This window comes from Camelus bactrianus, chromosome 30 (genome assembly GCF_048773025.1).
Source record: "Camelus bactrianus isolate YW-2024 breed Bactrian camel chromosome 30, ASM4877302v1, whole genome shotgun sequence".
Lineage (NCBI taxonomy): Eukaryota > Metazoa > Chordata > Mammalia > Artiodactyla > Camelidae > Camelus > Camelus bactrianus.
The window spans coordinates 8504612-8527191 of record NC_133568.1 but is presented as its reverse complement, the minus strand read 5'-3'; the positions used below and the strand labels follow the sequence as shown (position 1 = coordinate 8527191).

The following is a 22580-nucleotide window of genomic DNA, read 5'->3' as shown; positions in this document are numbered from 1 at the left end:
CAGCTCACGGAAGGAGGTCCTGCTCCTACAAAGGCTAGCCTGAAGATGACCCTCTTGCCAAGAGAGGTGCTGAAAAGCAGACCCCTGGGGCCCAGAGCAGGCGTAGGATAGAGATTTGTTACAGTACCAGAGGGCTATCACCTTTTCAGATCTGGGCTAAGTAGTAACCCAGAGACTGCCACATTTTCAAAGATTCGCTAGTGAGAAGTATCAATATGACATATAAAGTCCAAAGTCTAATCCAAATCTGTCTAACTCATTAAGTTGGACACTCAGATTAAGTGACCAAGTAGTCATGGAAGAATGTCAGCCAAAGGAGTCCACTCAACATTTAAAGACAGGATTTTGGGGGAGGGTACAGCTCAGTAGTAGAGCATGTGCTTAGCATGCACGAGGTCCTGGATTCAATCCCCAGTGCCTCCACTAAGATAAATGGGTAACTAAACCTAATTACCTCTGCCCACCAAAATTTTTCTCAAATAAAAATGAATAAAAAATTTTTAAAAATGGTTTTGATGACTGATGGCAACAGAATATGAAGATTATTAAGCAGTTTCTCCTCATTTGACAATCCCAACAGACCTACGAGGTAGATGTGAAGTTACTATCCATACCCTGACAGGGAAAATGAGGAATAAAGAGGTTATATGATTTGCCCGGGGTCACACTGTTGGCATGTGCAGGCCAAGGAACTTCAGGCTAAGGCTGATTTCCAGTCTAATGCCCTCCACATCATGCTGTCTCTTTACAAATGTGTGTATCAGAATGGGTACAACGAAGGGGGAGGAGCGTACAGCTCAAGAGGTAGAGCGCATGCTTAGCATGTATGAGGTCGTGGGTTCAATCCCCAGTACCTCCTCTAAGAATAAATAAACCTAATTACCCCCCTCCACCAAAAAAATAAATAAATAAAAATAAAATACGTAAGGCAAAAACACAGCAAGATTCAGCAGAGTACAAAGATAGGCCCAGACCAACAATTTAAAAATACTAAGTTCTTGGCAGTAGCTCAAAAGCTCATCTGTACAAGCAGTAACTGAAGCAAAGCTGGTTAGAAACATAGAAGAATTCAGGGAATGAACGGCAACAAAAAGAGTCAATGTCATCTTTGGCAGAATCCCTAGAAATAGCTGAAATAAAGGCAGTATTTAGTCCTAACTGTTACTCTCCACTGCTCAAGTAATCAAGCAGTGGCTTTAAAAGGGATCTAATCCAGCCTTCCCATTTCACAAAAGACAAAACCAAGGCCAAAAGACAATTGCTGGGGTCTTCAAGCAAAGCATAGAACCATAACAAAATCAGGTCTCCACTGGAGAATTTCCAACTGCGTGACTATGTCTTTCTCAGACCACACGTAAACTACTACATACTGTGCTTGACTGTAAGGAGAACTGGGGGTAATTCCATCAAGAGCAAAGCAGATTCTAGAAAGAGTCCAGAGTAGGGGAGTGAGAGGTTTAGAGATGGTATTTACTAATGAGGAATGGTTGAAAGAGAGAGAATGAGGAGATGAGGTACTTCTTCAACCACCTAAGTTAAATCGCTTCTGTAGTTACGCTCCAGTTACCGGAAACCAAACTGGGCTCCTTCAAGCAAGAAAGAAAACTTCCTAGAAGGACATCTGAAAATCTCAAGAACCTAAGGATGACAGAACAACTAGGCCTCACTCATTTGACTCCAGCCCCAATCCTTTTGGTCTATTTCTCTTCAAAATTTTAGATTCTCTGGAGAATGTGATGATCCCATCTTTGGCCAAAAGCTTTCTTGTTTCCTATTAACTGCAACCGGAAGGGCAGTTCCCAAAGAAGGGAGAACCACCAGGGAAGGCAGCTCCTCCACCTGTGCAGAGGCCTTGAGACTAGAATAAGAACTATGAATCAGTTTCTAGAAGGCAAGTTTTGGATGATCGTTACTACACAACAATCAGCAATTACAGCCACTCCGAACAGAATAAACTGCCTTTTAAACATACGAGCAATTGCTGGGGCGTCTGTCAGGAACGTTCAAGGGTATTCTAAGATGACTGCCAGGCTATCATCGGCTTTAATAAGGCTGTGAATACAGGCACAACTATTCTGGCAGAAGTCAGGACAGGAGTTACAGAGGATGGGCTTGGGGGCGAGGTTGTGACTGGAAAGTGGCACAAGGGGAACTTCTGTTTCTCAAGCTGAGTGCTGCTTACTTGGGTATGAGCAGTTTATAAAAACTAAAGTGTACACTTGACATTTCTGCATGTGTTATAAGTCAATAAAACATTTAAAACTCTTTATGGATTTAATGACCTCAACCACCTTGAATAAAATGGTAGCTAGGAGATGGATGAGGACAGGACAAGGCTTTCAACACTTTTTTTCTTGTTAAAGTATGGAGTGGGGGGAGGGGAGAGATGCCAAGCTGATAGAGGGTGCTAAAGAAACATTTCTACTGTTTTATAAGGCGGTACATTACAGAATGACTTACACCAGATAGAGAAGAAAAAAACTTCAGGAGGAACTGGGACTGTAACAATTATCATAAGCCCTATGGAGAAGCCCTCTAAAGAAGAATGTGAAATGCTCAAAATTTTGAAAGGCAACTGATATAAAACACAGTTTCATGTATTATCATACACCCTTTTTCTATCTGAAAGACATGGGGTGGGAACATTCTCAGCTGTTTTAAAATTGGTTCAGTCCGATTCCAGTGCAGATACCAGCTTTTTTCTCACAAAGCATTTCTCACTAAGCATCAGCATATGACTGGCACTAGGTCTACACAACCTAGAGTCGTATTTTTTTGGTTTTGTTTTTAAAAATAATTGCTTATTTACTGAACCTGGAGGTATGTTAGATACACAACCAACTTTAAATTTATATCCTTTAATTCAATTTTGAAGCGTTTTCACACACACACACAAACTGGCATGCAATGGTTGTCCTAAGGTAAAACACAGTCAGCTTAAACTTCCTAGAGTCATATTTTGATTCCTATGACCAAGAAAAATGCTTTGGACTCACTTCCACACCCCCTGCCCTGCCAAAAAACCCACTATTTATAAACAGTAAGTTTTGATAGAATAATTTCCTGCTCTTCACACACTGAAACCAATAAAAGAGATACTTCAGAGTAGAAAGGAAGGAAAAAAAAAACACACACAAAAAGAGGGCAGGCTCTGACTATCAGCTGTTGAAACAGTTAACTTACTATTTGAAGAAAACAACATTAAAAATTAATCATTTACTCTCATTTACAGATCCCAACGGTGACCTCTTCGATAACATTCCTACTTATTTTTCCTAACTGAAGATGAAGTGAACCCCTGAGGCTCCAGGGACATGCTCATCTGCTCCCCTTGCCTTTTTAGGGTTAATGTTAGCAACTGGTTCTAGGAAGCAGTCGTCTTTGATGCACAAGCCTTCCCGAATCAATACGTCTGCTGAGGGGTGAATTAACATCACTACCAGTGACCTCAGGACGAGGTGCAATGAGGTAAGAGTCTGAGTTTACACAAAAGCCTTAGAAAACAGACACTGAAGGAACTGCTCCAGTGCAGCTCCAGCACATGAAGATCCACGCTCTACACATTCATCTTTAGGACAATTACCAGTGAGGCTGGTAGAAAACAAGAAGGAAAAAGGATTGGCAAGAGGGTCATAAATTAAAACTTCTAGCAAAATGAAATGGGCACAGAAGAACTAGAGATTTTGGGAAAGTCTCCACCTCACTGGCAAAAAGAGCATCTTATGAAACTGGACTGTCCAAAAATTAACACCTGGAAATGACATTTAGGTAACGTCAGAAGTTCATCACAGCAATCCAAGGCAGCCATAAAAGATGCATTCAACCATTAGTTCAGAAAGCATGCTTTCTAGTCTATGACTACAAAAAACACAGAAGCTAAGCGAACACATCAAAATAAAATAGTGAAGAAAGATATTAACATGCAAGGAAAGAAAAACAATTGTTTATCAAAAAAAAAAAAAAAAAAGAGGCATATCACACACAGAATTACTGAGTACAAAGGTCAAACAAAACAAATTGCTTCCAATATAGAAAAATGGCACCCAATGCAAGTCAGAGCAACCACAGTCCCAAAGAGAACAACTCAAGGACTAAGTCTGAGTTCTAAAAAACTCTCAGAAAGCCCACAAGGTAGAAGAGTATCAAAAGGAAAAATAAGAACAGGACAACTAAAATCAAACAAAATAACTATGCATGCACATCAGATGAGAACAAAAAGATGTGGCTCAAAACCTAAAACCTTCTTCCAAGCGATAGCCCTGCCAGAAGCCCATCAATACTTCGTAACTGCAACCCTAGACCTGCAAAAGAAGTAAATTCCAGGTGAGATACAGGCAGCCAGAGGGGCAATTCTGAAGCAACCAACAAGAAAGCTTCTCCCATTACCTGATTCACAGCTTTCTAATCTCAACGTTTAAAAGATTACCACACTTCTTCTAAAGAAACTGCTGAAAAAATTTTCCGAGAGACACAGCAGAATCAGTGAGATTCTACTCAGTCCTAGACCAAAATAAAAAACCCCCTCAAAATGATACGAGTCCATTCAGCCTTGCACCACGGCAGCCACTGGAGAAGCAGCTATGGTTCCGTGCTACTCCGTGGCCACTGGCCTCAACAAAGGCCACAAGGTGACCAAGAACGTAAGCAAGCCGAGGCACAGCTGCCACTGGGGGGGCCTCACCAAGCACACCATGTTCGTGCAGGTCATGAACCTGGAGGTGTGTGGCTTCGCCCCTTATAAGCGGCGGGCCACGGCACTGGTCAAGATCTCCAAGGACAAGAGGGCCCTCAAGTTCATCAAGAAATGGGTGGGGACACATATCTGCACCAAAAGGAACTGAGTAAAGTCCTGGCTGCCATGAGAAAAGCAGCTGCCAAGGACTGAGCCCCTTCCATCTGCACGTAGTAAAACCTTTTCAGGGGGAAAAAAAAAAGAGTCCATTCAAAGTACTCCAACAGAATCTGTCAACTCTAGGCTCACTCCACTGTACAGTTGTTAACCACCACTGAGATTTCAGGATGGATTTGTCACCTCCAACATATGATTTCCCCAGCATTCAAACCAGAGGTTCAAAATAAAGCACATCGTTATGCTTCAGAGCCTGAAAGAAAAAGTCATTGAAAGTAACGTTATAGCATGTTATTTAAAATGTGCCCAAAGTCATATGACTTAGTTAAGAGTAAAATAAACAAGTTTATAGAGTAAAATGACAATCTGGATAAAGATCTTTAGTTCAGAGAAGGGTGTACTAGGGATACCTTGTGTGTATGTGTGTATGAGAGGTGAGGAGAAACTAAAGAATTCAAATTTCCAAGTTTTAACAGAAATATAATTTTAACTCCAAATACCAAAAACATTGGTAGAAAAAGAAGCTTAAGAATTCACTATGGAAGGGAAGTTGAACAAAGAATCTGAGAAGGAGGATGGCTCACTATAACATTTCTAGGTATAAAGAGACGATAAAGAAGGGAGAGTTGGTAGGAGTTAACAGACAACTGGACCAAGTGATATGTCTCAGCCACAGAGTGAGAGATCAGATAGGCAACACAAGTTATTACCTATTCTTTCCCACTTAAATAGGAACATGAAATGTAAGTGAGGAGGAGGCTGGTGACTGGATATGTGCTCCCGGCACACCTGAGGATAATTCACCGACATCAATCTATCAGTCAAGAGGCAGAGTAAGTTTTATAGTACAGAGTCTGAAATTAAAGACTATAATATTCTAGAAAAATCTCGACATGGGGCTTAAAAGTATAATACTGTCTTCTGTATTTATACAATGCTAAAATGAATGAATGGCAAACATATGCTGAAGTAAAGGAAGAAATCAAGAGTTTTACCTTCTTCATTTGATGGATGTCAGCTTCAAGGGAATAGAAGTTAACAGGAATAAGTTTTTGATTAAGGTAGAAAAGAGAGAAAAAGAATGAGACAGACAAAAGATTAAAGAGAAAATTCTTTCCCACCAGAATAGGGAAAATGACCATTTATAAAGAAAAAAGGAAACAACTATACAGGCATACTTATGGCATAAATATGGGGTAGAGGATGAAATGCTGGGACGGTACTAGTTCTGATAAAGAGAACTAGCCACTTTCGGGGAGATGGTATGTTAAATTATGACTTAACTCTATACTCTTAAAGGCCCCATCGTTTAACTAAAAAATGTTCTCAGAAAGTATAATCAGTTCTCACTAGAAAAAGGCACCCTCGATTTATATGCATGTGCATTTGGCCCTCACACTCCACCCCTAAGATCACCTTTTAAATAAGCAACAGAAGAAATGCTGATGAATGTTTTATTACCTTGGTAACCAACAAGTAAAATCAGATCGAAAAATAAGGTAGAGGGGGAGGGAACTAGCTCAGTGGTAGAGTACATGCTTAGCATGCATGAGGTCCTGGGCTCAATTCCCAGTACCTCCACAATAAATTAAATCAATCAGCCAATCAATGAATCAAAAAAATCTTTCCAAAAGATAGCACCAAAAAATTTAAATTAAAAAAAAATAATAAAAAGGTAATGCAGATATTGTTTTATACCTACCTGGGGAAATCACAAAATCACAACTCTTCTGTCACAGGAGAAAAATTGTCTGCCAGGCAGATTACAGATTTTCTAAAGTCTAGTTTTGTTTTCTATGTATGTGTGTCTGTTTAGTGTTCCTCAGGTATCCCTCTGAGAGGGCTGCAACAAATTCTTAGGATCCTATTTAAAGCAAGAGTCAGTAAAATTTTTCTGCAAAAGGCTAGAAAGTAAATATCTTAGGCTTTGAGGGCCCTAAGGTGTCTGATGAAACTTCTCGATTCTGCTACTGGAGAGAAAAAAAGCCACAGACAATATGTCAGTGAACAAGCATGGCTCTGTTCCATCAGAACTTTATTTATGGATAAATAAATTTTACTTGAATTTCATATAATTTTCACATGTCACAAGACATCAATCTTCTTTTGATTTTTTTTTTCCCTAACCATTTAAAAAATGTAAAATCCATTCTTAGCTCAAGGTCCATATAAAAACAGGCAGCAGGCCAGATTTGGCCTGTGGGCTACAGTTTGCTGATCCCTACCTTAAAGAATGACAAACTTCATAAAATTATTTTCATAATTCTGTAGACTAATTTGACATCTTGTGGCTTTTTTTTTTTTTTTTAATTCCTAAGAAACAAGATTCCCTGAATCACATGAACATGACTAGAAATACACTATTGGGAACAGACCAAAGTAACTTGCAAATTTTCATGAAAGACAAGGAGAGGTGCTCCAGGAAGAGGTATGATGGTGGATGCAGAATTCTCAACTGTTCGCTCCCAATTTATTTCAAGGTAAAGTAAAAGGCTAAATACATGGATTGGAGGGAGGGGGTGTGAAATATGGTGATATTTATGCCACAACAGAAAAATGTGTCAGTTTTTTGAGCCATCTAGACAGGTACTAAAAATAAGAGAAAAACATCAGTTCTAGTTCACATACACGTGCAGCCGACAGGTTCTTGATGTAAGACAATACACAACACATTCTGAAGCTCATATTGTGTCTAATCAAAAAGTGCTCCTTAAACCACAGAAAGCTAAGAAATAGCTCCCACCGTTCATGCCAGCCGTGCCGTGAGGCCTCCATTTTCTTCTCACTTATTTTCTGGTTAAAATAAAGTTCACAATTTAAAATATCAGAATACTCCAACTGATATCCTACCTTGCATGTTCCTGAACTCCCACAATCTCCACTTCGCTATCTGAAGAGGCAATATTAATTTCTTCATTGAGGGGTGCGTTGCCAGCAGATGTCTTGTCACTTGCTAGGAATCCTGGATCCAAATGACCTGAGAGAGAAGGGGGGAAAAATAAGCACTACATCTTGACTCCTTTTAAGCAGCAGAAACCACTCATCGACAGACTTCTCATCCCAGTTTAATCACTGAAATAGAATCATCTTGTGAGAGCTTGCCACAGCAGGATGGTTTCCCATGTCACATAAGCTGGCGTAGTGCTCTGTTTAAAAAAAAATAATAAAAAGAATACATGCTTGTGGTTAAAAGAATGTTCAAACGACACAGAAGTACATAAAAGAAAGAACTCCAGTCTCTCACTTTCTACTCCCATTCCTTAGGAGAAAAACTCTGGAGTACTCTGACAAACATGTGTATCTAAATATAGCTATATATAAACTGATAACGCTCTATTTTATTCCATAATGCTTTTTGCATTCAACTCTCATCTGCTATTAAATGACCTGCATGTCATATGTCATGCCTGTCACCACCTAGAAGTCACCTGGGGTTCTCTACTGCTTATCATTTTAATTGAACACAATTCTAAACCACAAGAGCTCAAAGGCACAAAGGAAATAAATAATAGAATCATTAATATCATATTTATACTAGGATGCCTTATGAAAGATTCAACAATTTTCTCTCAATTTTAAACACTTTTAACAATTTTCTCTAGGGGAATGTAGATTTGACAAAATCCTGTCTAACAGGGAAGGATCACAATTTTCACTCTGAGCAACTAAAACATACCCTGTATGCTGCTGACAGTTCTGATCAGACGAAAAACAAACCACATAAGCAGTTTGTGGCACTGGGGCACGAAAGGACTTTTTCATAAAAGTCTTCATAAAGTATCAAGCCCATGGTGCAATAAAACACATTTGCCAACATTACAGAAAACACGAGCTTCACAGAACTCACTCTCAATAAAGGCTAATGGCATGGTATCAAAGTACTCAGCCCTATAAACAATTCAACAGAGAGTTAAAATTCAGCCTGTGTACCCAGTTCTTGAATGTTCTGATGTAAAAGTATGAATTTCATATCTAGAAGTTAACATGGAATAGACAGAGCTGCAATAGGTACACGTTTCCTTTACTCTTTAAAGGGTATTTTTACTTAAATACATTTCACCCGATACAAAATTACTGCTCCATATTAAAAAAAAATTCTTTGTGACATCCCATAAAAACCAGTATAAACTGATTGTACACACACTCTCCCTTCCCTCTCACCTCATTCATTCCAGTGCTTCAAGGTCATTGAGAAACCTTCACACTCTTGTCAACTTTTACTGTACCTCTCTTGGAAAATTATAGACAGTCCCAAAGCAAAAGCTTTATAATTTTTAAACTCTCTGACCCTATAATCCCATTTCTGAGAATTTAGCCTAACAGAAAAAAACTTTAATGACACAACATTGTAAAATGACTATAACTCAAAAAAAATGTTTAAAAAAAAAAGAAAAATCTTTAAGCAAAATGCTACGATGTCCAAAGATAAGTAACTACAGTGCTATATAGAAACTTGGGGAAAGTGTATGCATAACATACAAAGTGTTACGTATAATACTATAAAAATATGTAGGTGCTGATTAAAAGCAATGAAAAGTAATCAAGTTTGAATAAGACTGTGGGTCTTTTTTATGTCTCTAATATTAGTTTTACTTTTTTCTTCAGTTGAAAATGATGCACTTATGGGAAACAGAAGATTAAAATTTAAGGCTTCTAGATACAACGGATGCTTGAATTATATTACAGTTTGCATGGGCTTGTTAATCTCCTATATTTAAGAATAATCTAGATATGATTCTATGCAATGTTGGCAGCAGGCAGGTATCTTTGAACCCTACAAGCATAAAAGGTGGCACCCACCAGACAGTTTTGTTAAATCTAGGGTGGACACTTACGTGGAATTTGGTTAAGTCTAGATTTGGTAAACATAACGTATGCTCTGACCCCAATACTTTGCTTGTGGCTAAGTCTTTTATCCAGTTTCTACCTCAGTACTGTAGTTATGACTGTCATGTACACCGTTGCTACTGTACCACTAGGGAGGAATACAAATTGACAGTCTCCTCCCTTTTTTTCAAATTTGAAACTTTCCCATATTCAATATTTTGAGCAGCCTTGCTTTGGGCAGCTGTATCCGTTTACTTTATCTATTTGTTTCTAAAATAGATACTTGTTCATGACATGCTACACACTGGGCTCAGGGCTAGAAATGCTACAGGGAACAAACAAGGGAAGCACAGTTCCTACCCTCACTGAGCTTACAACATATTCAGGGATAATAAAAAGCAGTCCATTGTATTATGGCTTGAAAATTACTCTAATAGGGAGGTAAAGGATGCCCTGCATGCAGGAGGGAAAGGGATGTTTCCTGGCCTTGAGAGCAATCAAGGATCAAGGACACAGCTCTCAGAGAAGAGCAGGCACAGGTGAGGGAAAGTAGCATTAAGGGAACTGTGGTGCTGTTCAGGGTATAAAAGTTTGGTGAGATTCAGGGTAATGGTAATAAAAAGAGTAATGAGAAATGAGCTGGCAAAGTCAGAAGAGGTCGGATCACGGGTAAGGAGTCTGGACTTGACCTTTAGAAGCAGAAGTCAATGAAGGTTTCAGCAGAGGAGTGACATGATCTGATTTGTGTTTAAAATTTTTTCCTTTTGGAGTATGGAAAATGGAACTACTAATGGCAAGGAAACCAGTCAGACTGTTACAGTTTCCTGGGTGAGAAATGACTGTGGCTGAACCAGGAAAGAAACAAAAGGGGGAATTATCTGTTTGTGTAAGTACAAAGGGTGAGTAACGGCAGGAATCAGGCAAATGAAAGAACACAGGAAATAAAAAATGATGCCTAGGCGTTTGATTTAGGTAACTGGTCACAGTGCCATTCAGTGCACCAACAAACAGATGAGAGTGGATGTTTAGGACATGATGAGGGCATGCTTCTGAGATGTTCAACAGGCAGCTGGAGGTACTACTGTCCTAAAGCTCACATCAGAGGTCTAGAGAGGAAATAACAGATCTGACATGTCCTCCCAGTAGGTGGGAAGATAAAGGTCATCTAGAGGAGTGGAGGGGGCCTAGAACAGAACCCTGACAAACACCAACAGTTAAAGGATGAGCACAGGAAGAGAAGCAGCTCACCAAAGTTAAGAGAGAGAAAGAAAATTCGAAGACATGAAGCCAGGGAACCAAAAACCCAAAGCATTTCTAGGAAGAAGTGCTTAACAGTGCCCAACAGAAAGGTCTGATAAGAGGAGACACTAAGCAGAGCACACCATAGTTAGCGATAAGATGACCATACATGACCTTGGCAAGGGGAGCCTCAGAGGAAGGATGGGGCTGAAACTAATGTAGCAAAGCAGGCTGAAGAAGAACGGAAGGGAAGGAAGAACAGACACATTTTAAGAAGTCTGGCAAAAGATGGTACTGAGAGGAAAAGGGGTTTGAAGGAGGGCGATGGACTGTGTGTGTGTGGTATTTTTACTTATCGTATCTAGACCTGACAACATTTAGAAAAAAGGCAGAGAACAAACAGGTTTGACAGCAGAAAGCTGAGGTTATCTTGTAAAGGATGCAGCAAGGCCATCTGCAGAGCACAGGTGTGGGTACCACCAGCAGGGCAGGGGTTTAGAAAAGTGAAGTGGCCACTATGAAGAAAAAAATCCTGCTTAAGGAAAGGCGGAAAGGGCTGGGCAGCACTGAGAGCCAGGATGAGGCTGCAGATTAGGAAATTAACATGACCCTTAACTCTCCACTACGTGACTTCCCCCAGCGTGGATAAGGGCTCCAAGTGTGCCTCTAGGGATGAGGTGTGGCTGGAGGGGCACCACAGGAAAGCAGGCTTAAGGAGCCGAGCACACCGCACACCCACACCGCACACCGGCAGAGGAGAGCTGGGCTTACATGTGCTAGAGAGGGAACGAAGTGCAGCTAGAAGGGGATTGAAAAGAGACTGGGCGATGGGTTCAATGAGGCAGAGGAACTGTGTAAGTGGAAATAACAGTACGAGAGTATGGGAAAGCGCCCAGTGCGAAAGGAGAAAGCATTGCAAGAGGAAAACCAGTGGTTATGAGAAGTAACACACTGTACTTCCACCCTCTTAGCCACCCATAAAACACAGCCCTCTGGGCCCATCCATCTTTCTTGTCTTGCCCCCCATCCTGTTGTTACTGTCCTTTGCTCCAGCCACCTACTGCTCACCTTCCTACTTTCCACTGCCCTCTGGAATGCCAGCTCTATGGAAAACTGCACAGAACTTTCTCTTCATCTCCTTGTGGGAATCTGACTTTCCTGAAAATGCCACCCACCCTCCTGAAGGCTTCATGACTCCTACACCTCGGTTTGGGGATCAGGATCATTTGCAAATGACCATCCTCCATCCTCATGTATCTACACCAGCAGCGGTTACCTTCTAGGAAGTTCCCCTTCCACTGCCATACATTGACTCTTTCATGAAACACCACTGGCATTTGGCTTGGTTTCTCTCTCTCTCCCCACTTTCAGTCCTGCCATCATTATTACTCATTGTTGTATGAATGCTTATTACCTGTACGGACAACCACCCCCAAACTCTCCATACCTACTAAGAAGCAAGGAGTAGAGAGCCCCAAGAGGCACTTACAGGCCCCTGTGGTAGACTGGCAACAAGGGGCTCAGCCCTTACCAACTTAAAAACAAATGAGCCAACAATTAAACCAAACTGAAATGGCAGATGGGAAGGTGATGCAGCTGCTATAACCAGCTCCTCCTCCTTGGTTACTTCATGCTTTTAAACAACAGTAATTAAAAAAATACAAGAACACGGCAGAATTCATTAATTCTCAGTATCTCTGTGCCCAGTTCTATTTCTGTAGCTCTAATTTGTAATTCTGATCTGTGGGATGTTCTGTGAAGTGTCTTGGTCAGTATTTGTGCACAACCAGTCTTCACTGATCAGGCCGTGCATCCTGATCCTGTCTCCTACACAGCCTCATTTCACATCAGGGACTATCATCGCTCTGCCCCCTTTTTTTAAGAAGGGGGAAGAAATGAAAAATTATTATGCTACCTTTGCTCATAATTTTTTAATATCTTAAGAAAGGTAACCATCACCAATATTTAGGATTCTTCTAACTTTATTCACCCACTATAGATTTAGAAACTAATAATTTACATACTGCCTTCACATTATTAGATCAATCCAAACCATTATGGCAGTACAATTTTGGCCATAAAATTTACAATCCAACCCTGCTGGCATTTAGTATTGTTAAAGTACTTGTATGATGCTCTAAAACTGGTCATTTAAAAGCAAGGTCTGCTCTGGTAGCCATCATCTTTATTGTTTAGTCCAAAAGTCGGTATAAGTAAAATGGGGCTGGGGTGGCGGGGTGACAGACAAGTTTCTTGGTGAGTGTTTACAACTCTGAACCAATGGGGCGAGAGTTCGGCCACATTTCCTATCAGAGCAATTAAATAAACCGTGCCACTCAGATAACAGGTCAACTGGGACCCACACCAAGGCTGCGGGACGCCATCTTCCACGAGGGATACCAAAGCATTCTCCAACAGCCAGGAATGCTTTTCCCGTCCTCTATTTCAGAGCCAGGACAATCAGTCCTTTTCTCTCAGTGTAACCCTTTCAGCAAGTCACACATTTCCTTTGGTGGCTCCTGTACGGAGCCCAACACTCTTGGGTCTTTGGCCCTACACACACTGCCCCCACACTTTGACCTCAAAGAAATCCAACAGCAGAGCAGTGCCTAAAGCATGTACAAAAAAGTGAGTCCAAAATGCTATGAGGTTCTTCAAAGACTGTCATGGTAGTAACCTATTCCTGCTCAAGGACAAGAATAAGCCTTGTAGAAAAAAAATATAAATACCACAATGACCGCACATTAAACTGAAAACAAAGCAGAGGGTTTATATTCGGTTACTGTGGCAGCTGGTTGTCTCTGTGCAGGTCTTTGCCTGTGCAGCTCTTTGGAAAGATAACTACTTTCACTCCATGAGAAAATTCTGAATTTCTGTCCTCCCACTACAGGCCTTTTAAACATACGAACAGAAAAAGTCATACCTAAATTATCATGGCAAACATTTTCTTTTTGTCCTCAAAAAAAATCAGGTAGCGACTTTTTAAGTTGTAAATCTGCTAAGAACTAGTCCTAAGCCTATTTGCAGTGCATGGAAGGATGACAGTGACATGTCAGGCAAAGAAAAGGTTACTATCTTAAGTCACCACTCATTTAGCTTTAAAACAAGCAAGTTATTACAATATGTTTAGTTTTTTTTTTTTTTAGTAGTTAAAAACAACTTGAAAAAGTGGGAGAAGAGGAGGTCGAAAATCTAAAATCTTACAGTCCGTGTGTAGCAAGAAGAACCTGACCAAATGTGATCCCCCTCACAAGACTGACACAGTGGTTTTAAAGTGCTAATAACAGAAACATAGCCTTTCTGGTCTGATTATAAAGCGCCCTACTCTAAGAACAGGAAACCCAAGACTGGTTTCTCTACGTCACAGCTAAGATCGTGTTATGGACAAATCAAGATTACCATCCCTATTTTAAGGGTGGGGAAAATGCTTAGCCTACCTTCTTGATAAGAAGGCTGATGGAAAAAATGAGATCATTTGTTTAGAATGTTTAATTTCGGGGAGGTGGTGAGACTAAATTTAGTGTAACAATTATAAGCATTCCACATCAAGAGCACTTCAGACTTGCGCTTCTCTTGGCCTCAACTGCGTTTATGTTTACAGTGAGCTATTACTAGCAATCAACAGAAATTCAGCCATTTTCACACACCCTGATACAGTTTCCTAAACACGTCCCACGTGAAAGTTAGCTGGGGGTGATGATTAAAAACAGATTCTCAGACTCCATTTCAGATCCATTTACAGGATCTTCAGGGAGAAACCAAGGAGTCTGAATATTTATAAGCACTCCAGGGGAATGTCTATGCTCAGGAAAAGTTTAGGAAATCCCGCAGTAAGAGCAACTCATTCCAGGGTAGGACAGTAAATTAGAAATCCACTCTCTGGGTCCATTAATCAAGTCCTTAGTCTACTTCAGCATCAATATATTAACATGATGCAAGTTAGCTTTCCTGAGGGCCTGCTGGGTACTGTATCCTGCACTAAGCACATTATATCTATTATTTCACATAATGGTAGCAATAACCTTTTGGGGTGGATACTAGTTTTATCCCAGTTTTGTAGACAGGGGAAACTGAGGCTTTACACAATTTACCTGAGGTCACATAGTCTCACTTAGTGGCTGCTGGTTCAAAACCACGCTGTTTGCTGGCAGCAGGCTGCCACCTACTACACTCTTCAATTGTAGCATCAAGTGAAAAAGAAAGAGTAAACGTGGCAAGAGTGGAAATGGGAAGTTTAGGTCTTTTGCTGACCAATGGCTTTCCTAATTCAACTCTTTTGCCTTGGTTGAAACTAAAACTAAACAGTAAAAACTATTCTCCATACAAGAATATCATCTAATTGCTTAGAAAAAGAGGCAAGCTGCTGCTCTGTCTCTAATGATTGTTCATGCGACCCTAATGGAGTGGGGCTGTAGACCTGGTCTGAGATGCTCTTACTAATTAGTCACTGGATAGTCTGTGTGGTGACTGGGTTTTTATTTTGTCGGGAAGAAGAGAAAGAGGACTCAGATTAACTATTGGAACATTTATCTTAAACTTGAAACACAAGAATGACCAACTAATTGATACTCACAGTCCAAGTCTCAAAACTATAAACTGGCAATCGAGCATAAAGTCTAAGAACATTTTGCTGCAATATTAAGTATATTAAAATATTAGAAAGTATTATTAAGTTTTTTTTAATGACTCACATACCTGCATGTCAGATATTTTTTTAAAAAGGCTTTGAATGAGCCAATAACTGTCTTCATAAGAAAGTATCACAGGGATCTGTTGACCAGTGATGTCCATGTGACACACACAACTCGACACATGACTTCCGGCCCAATACACACATATGCTTTCTCTATATATTATATCCTAGAGAAACTATCCCACACATGTACCAAAGGACATGTACAGGAACTGTTAATGGCCACATCATTTGGAATAGCATCCTAGACGTCCAATAAGAGAATGGGTAAATCATTATGATATATTCATATAGTGGAATACTAATAGCAGTTAAAAGTGAATAAACCATAGCCACGCTATCAACAAGAACAAACTTCACAAAGTATTGAGCTAAAAAAGTTGCAGATCATTACCTTCTATGCAATACTAATTAGTATTAAAACATGCTTGAGTACAAATACAAAATAAATGCAGTAAAAGTATAAAGAAAGGCACAGGAACACCAAACGTCAAATGCTGAATTCAGGACAGCTTCAGAGTGGGGAGAAGAAAAGAGAGCAGAACAGCAGTGAAGCCACGGGTGTTTTGCTCCTCACGTATTTTTGCCGTGTTTTATTTCTTAGAGCTAAGCACACAATGGCTAGTGATGTTATAATCAAACTAACCTGAAATTATTACAAGATTATTATTTGAACCTGAAATGTAATGCTAACCGCCTCCACTGAATGTTAATGACTTTAATGATACATCAAGACCCCAAACTTTGAACAATTAAGTTGAATCATATGAAACTGCTGAATCTGCTGTGGATCAGAAAGTCAAATATTAATAATTTCATGTTTCAAACTAACATTAAAATTCTCTATATGAAGAGAAAAAAAATTGTTCATGTTTTCCCTAAGAATTCGCCATAAAGTGGTCTGTCCACATTTAATGGCAAGACTAAGGAAACAGGGAAGTAAAACTGAAGAAAATATACAGAAGAAACTTTGTAACTTAGAAATGTATATTGCACAAAATGTGGGCCAACTACTCTTCTTTGATATAAGGTATTACTGCTTAATTCTTTTCAAAATACTTATACATATTAACAAATACTTAAAAGATCCTTGTTGAGCAAAGTATTTATATACATAAAAACTTAACCCCAAAAGATAACCTTGTCCAAGGTTAAATAGGCAGTAAACAGTTATAACAGTTAAAACTAAACCCAGGTCCTGTTCCAAAATTAGTCACAACAAATTAATCAGAAGCCCAACAAATAATATATTTTTATTTAGTCCCAATCAAAGATTATAAAAGGAAAAACTGAAGCAATGTTATGTGGAGTTGTCTCCTTTTTTACTTTCTAACAATTTCAATATAAAAAGTTCTAAAATAAAACCTATTGTTATTTTTATAATATAAACTCATTTCCCATAAAAATTATATTTAAGTAGTGATTAAGCCAATGCAATTTATAATTTAACTGGAAAACTATAATCCCTCTAAAACACTAAAGTAAGAAAACACACACTAAGCAGCAGTCCGTCTCTCAGTTCCCTCCACCTCTTTTCTTAAACCTAAGTACTAGAACTTTTAGAAAAAGGTTTAAATTAGCATGAATGTGGAAGAAAGAGTTTTGAGGAACATACTGAAGGAGACTTGGTTTTCAAAGTGCAAAGTTTTCAAAGGTTAATAGCAACGGGTTTCTTAATGAACATAAATCACTCTTAATCATCATGGAACCAAGATAAACAGTGCAAGACAGGCAGAATATTCCTGAAATAACAGAGACAGCAATTGCAAGAAAGGGGTTGGAAAAGACAAAATAAGAACTACTTTAGAGGAATTAACAAGGACACTGCACACTGAGAGGCAGAAGAAACTGTACATCACTGCACTGGAACAGCCCCACAGGGCAAACTGAAACAGCTCCCTCCCCAAACTGCAAGGTCACTGTGCATCGTTAAGTGAGCAAAACCACTGAGATGTGGGGATGGATTGGAGGGGAGGGAGGGAGACATGTTGTATTAGGCCATCTGGGTGGTTTTCACATATATTAGGCATTTTTTAATTCAAGAAATACATCTACTGAAATCTACCTGTGCCTACAATTACTGTCTTGGGTAGTCTCATTTTTGCTTTCTTCTGATTAGGAAAGACAAACAACATGCTACCCAATATAAACAGCACCCTGGACAGCCACAACCATCTACTGCCACATCTCTAGTTGGCCTGCTCTCCTCAGCAGGGTCCACTACAAGGGAAACAGCTGCCAGGACACATGCACATTATACCGTGAGAGAAGGGGGAGGGGAGGGAGACCAACCTGCCTCCGCATTCAGCTCCTCTAGAAGCCCGCTGGTCCTCCAGGTAGCTCCTGGGTCCTGGCCTCCTACAGAATTACTGTGCTCTTGAACTACTGCAGCCGCCAATACATTGTCCACATTTACCACTTCTGGCTCAGAGCTGGTGTCAGACATATCATAATGAGCTACAACTGGAGGTCCATCTAGGGAGGAAAGAAAATGTATACTTGTATCTAACTTGTGGGGTGAAAAATACTTCTGCAACTAAGAGCCCTCTAAGTGCCAGTAGCCTTTACCTTATTATTCTATCTGGTCAGAAAAGCTGCACTTTATACAATCTAATATTTTGCACATGATGTGAAAGTGAAAAAGATAATTCGAGCTTACAAAGATGAGGGACACATTTGGGAAGGAGGGAAAGGGTTGTTATTACGAAGAACAAAGACAAGCTATACTAAACAAAAGTTACACTGAAGTCCTGCCACACTCCTAAAGAGCAAAAGATTAAGAAAAAGGGGACGACTCCACAGAGAAAGTGAAACTGGTTTTTTAAAGAAAAAAAAAAAAACTGATGCAAACTATTAAAATTCAATTTATATTTTTTTAAGAGAATGAATCTAGTGCTTTCTCTTAGTAGTTAGTACTAAAAGGCCCTAGCAGGTTCAGAGGAGAAAATCAAGTGTATATTTTCCTACTTGAAGAGCTCTACTTGACTGACATCTATTTCCAGTAAAGCCCTTTTATAACATCAGGGGTGTTAGGCATTTTACCAGCATTCTACATAAAGAAAGGACTCACAACACCCATCTTTAGGGTTTTGCTTTGGATGTCTTGTGAGGGTTATTTCTGTTTTCTTTTCCCTGAGAAAGACAACCAGCTCACACTAAGGAAACGATACACAACCTTATGGGTTATTTTAGAGGAAGCTATCAAAATTCTCAGTGGAAAAATAAGAGATTCCTTCCACCTCCAAATCACCCTAACTAGCTGAAACAGGCAGCTGAGTTCTGAAGTAACTACACTGCAGTGATTTATGTTAAATTTTAAATTAAATATTCATGCTTGTAGAAAAAAGATACATGCTTTAAAATGCTAATGCTACCCTTTTTCTAATATAACAGCAAAAAGTAAAAAGAAAGTTTTCATTCAAGTATGAAACTCATCCCTTACCACTACTTCCATTTTAGAATGAAACAAGTAAAAGAATGCTGCTTCTCCCCCTCAACAGCTATAGTTATGAAGTACAAGCAAATCATTTATTCCCAAAAAGATTTTTTAACATCACCTAACAAATTAACATTAATTAAACACACCTATTTTATAAAACTCTTGACTATGAAGGAATACATATGCCAATGAACCATTAAAATAGAACACAATGAAGGATTACCATTTTAATACAAACATCCATTGTGTAAACTGTCACTGACTGAACAAAACATAAAACACAGTTGGGGTATCTGTCCCATAAAATTAAGTTCCCAAACCATAGGTTTATGTAGCAACATTTTTTTAAATGTAGCAACATTTTTAAAATAAAAAATGACCAAACATAAAAGCAAAAGAGTTAAGTGCCACTGTATAAAGAACAGACATGTCACAATATGAAATTCTGACGATCATGATCATTTCAGTTGACTACTTAAAAATAACCTTCAATTCTCCCAAAAGGGTAAGTCAAGTTCACAAAACTGAACACAGTGGCCTCGGTATTGGTTGGTAATGGATTTTAGTTCAAATAGCAAAAAAAAAAAAAAAAAAAAAAAAAAAAAAAGGCTCATGTTTGAGGTTTTTCTTTTCTAAAACAGAAAAGAAAGTTGTATCATTCATGGAGTTCTCGTCAGAGTTCAAAATGATTACTATGGAATCAAGATACTGCGTGACATCCAAATACTCGTTTGCAGAAGATATGAGGGTCAAGTACAATATTGACTATTTGACCAAATGTTCTATTTTAAAAAGGGCTTTTATATTAAGTGTTTTGTGCTTGCAAAAAATTAGTGATTTATTTTAAAATTTATTTCACCACCACCACTCACAACCTCTTGCCCTCACATCCCCCCACAACCACCAAATTGAGGCAGCAGGTCAACAGTCAAGTCAAAATTGTACCACTCCTACATGTATAATCATGCAAAAAATATAAGTGTATATGTACATGCAGAGTAACATCACCTACCCATGGAAATAACTTGTCTGAAAGTCTTCATCAGTAGGAAATACAAGCATAAACTTGTTATCTGGCTTCATTCTTGTATCTTCCATATTTCCAAACAGCACACCTTATAGCTTAGCTTAAATTTAGTATTCATCATAAACAAAGACAGTAATATTTTCACATTTTAATCACACTTAAAAATTGAATTAAATTATCACTGTCATTTTTCATATCCAGGATATTCAAACAATGACAAGTCAGTACTATATAAACTTTTAACAGAGTAAAGGAATGGCTGCCTTTCCAACCATGCCTTCCAACAAGAAATCAAATTAAGGGTCTTGTGTTCCAAGGTTATCTTACACTTATCATTTGCAAACCAACATTAAATAAGGTATGTTTAAAGCACTTAGCATCAAGGTTTGGACTCTGAACCACTAAGTGAATATTAGCTAACTGATGGGAACAATTTGTGATATTCTTTTAAAAACATAGTTCTTGCAACACAGAATAAAGAGACATGTAAAGGTCCTTTTAAGATAAGTATCTCTTAAAGGAAAAAAAAAATCAAACCAGTGAGGAGTTAGGAAAAGTCAGCACATTAATAACAGAAGCAGCTATCTATGCTTCCAATTTGACCCTATCAATTCATGATAGGATGGAGTAAACATGGAGATATTGTCCTTCCTCTCATTTGATTGTTCCTCTATGCCATTAAAAGCAACTGCACTGCAAAGATTATTTTGACATCTGAAAACATCAAAATAGCCACTTCAAGTAAAAATACACATGGGAAACATTTCCAATTAAAAAGCTAGTCACTAAACATTCCATGTTTACAACATACAAGGTTATCCAAACTGCACAGTCTCCCATTTGCTAATTCTGGTGTCTGTCAATCTTAAAACAATTTGTAATAAAGAACTTACTAGTTTTTCTTAATCATTAAAATCATCTCTCTATAAAGGTAAATTTAACACAATTATTTAGTAACTATTTGGTCTGTGGTTAATCCAAGTTCTGTTTCTTCTCCAAATTCAAATATTTTGACATTTTTGCTGCTCATTACAATTACAAGGCAAGAAACATAAAAGGTCAAGCAATCTTCTGACTATATTTTATTTAAGAATATCAACTTGTCCATTTTATGCTAGATAGGTTTGTATTCTCTTACTGACCTTGCCTACAAACAGGTTTCAACTTTTTAAATACCAAAATACAGACGTATCTGCTCATCACACATTCCCGATACGGTGAGGTTTACTCTTATGTGAACTTAAACCTTCTGTATCACTGTCAATGAATGTTTAATTTTATGAACGAGTTTCCTTTCAGTCAAACATGTTCTCTTCTAAACCTCATGGAAAAGATTCAAATCACAAAAACAAAAAACAGAGCAAAACAAAACCCAACATCCTTTACTTCATTTATCTCTGACAAATCCCTCTTTTCAAAGTTGACAACCAAAACCAAAGAACTTTAAAACTATATAGAGTAATACATAATTTACCACTCTCATTTTACAGATGAGAAATTTGAGTCCTACATAGGTGAAACCAGAATAGATTAGTTGTTCAGTAGTGAGGCAACAGGGAATATACAGGATGAGACTGGGAGCATCATAGAAGTACACAGATTTCTGGCAGCAAATATATAGGTTAAAATCCTGCCTACCTCTACCTCTTCTTAACTCTATGACTCAACTGGTTCTTCCCAGTTTATGGTGAGGGTTAAAGAAGACGTAACACAGAACACAATCAGAGTTCAAATATAGGTCTACTGCCTACCTTTCCATTATAATTAGCACATGCTCTATTTATCTGTTTGCTTATCTTTGAATGTAAATTGTACTGCACACAGCCTGCATGCAAGAAGCTCTGAGAAAACATCACTGACTGGGCTGATGCCTTCTATTGGTCATAGATTAACCCAATATGTTAGAAAGCAAATGCTTTGCTGGGATTAATAAGGTCATCACACCTGTGGCTTTTGTATTTTCATTTTTGTTTGAAGTGAAATGTCAGCCTGGATGTATTCATATGAAAGTGTTTCAAAGCCAAATAGAGAGCATTTTGGATTATTTCCTATTTAGTGTAATTCCTGCTTACAGAGCCCTTCCACTAGCACAAGTGTTGTCAGTCTCCCAGTATGAAATCTAATCAGACCTAGGAAACAGGAACTCCTCTTGTATCTGAGACATTTGGAAACATCACTTCTTCCCTCTCTATTGCTAAGTCTTAGGCCCAAGGAAAGGTGGGGGAAGGACCAATACAGGGTTTGCTCACTGGACTCATTTCAATGGCTATAATATATAATAAAGCCCAGAATAAACTCCTCTCCTCCCTACTACACACTACAGCCAACCTCCCAAAGCCCTCACTAGGAGAGAAAAAAGTATCTTTTCGCTGCCCAAGAAGTCCATACAGGCTCTGTGGTCCCAGTCATTAGAGGGCCCGAGCCCAGTGCCACTACCTACAGCACCCAGAGACAGGGCTCGGGGGGAGGGTGCGAGTCACTCTCAGCCCCGTCCAGACAGTGAGAT

The 22580-nt window shown here is 38.9% G+C and overlaps 1 protein-coding gene across 4 annotated transcripts in view; it reads right to left on the bottom strand.

The window, feature by feature from the left end:
- ARK2N (arkadia (RNF111) N-terminal like PKA signaling regulator 2N) overlaps positions 1-22580 on the bottom strand; it is a 67263-nt gene that overhangs the window by 5331 nt on the left and 39352 nt on the right. For 2 of the 4 annotated variants that reach the window (XM_010961407.3, XM_074355419.1), the window contains exons 3-4: positions 17901-18083; positions 7700-7826 (exon numbers count right to left, since the gene is read on the bottom strand). In XM_010961407.3, coding sequence (XP_010959709.1) covers positions 7700-7826; positions 17901-18083 — 310 coding nt within the window. The other 2 variants (XM_074355421.1, XM_074355420.1) reach the window with 2 other exon arrangements.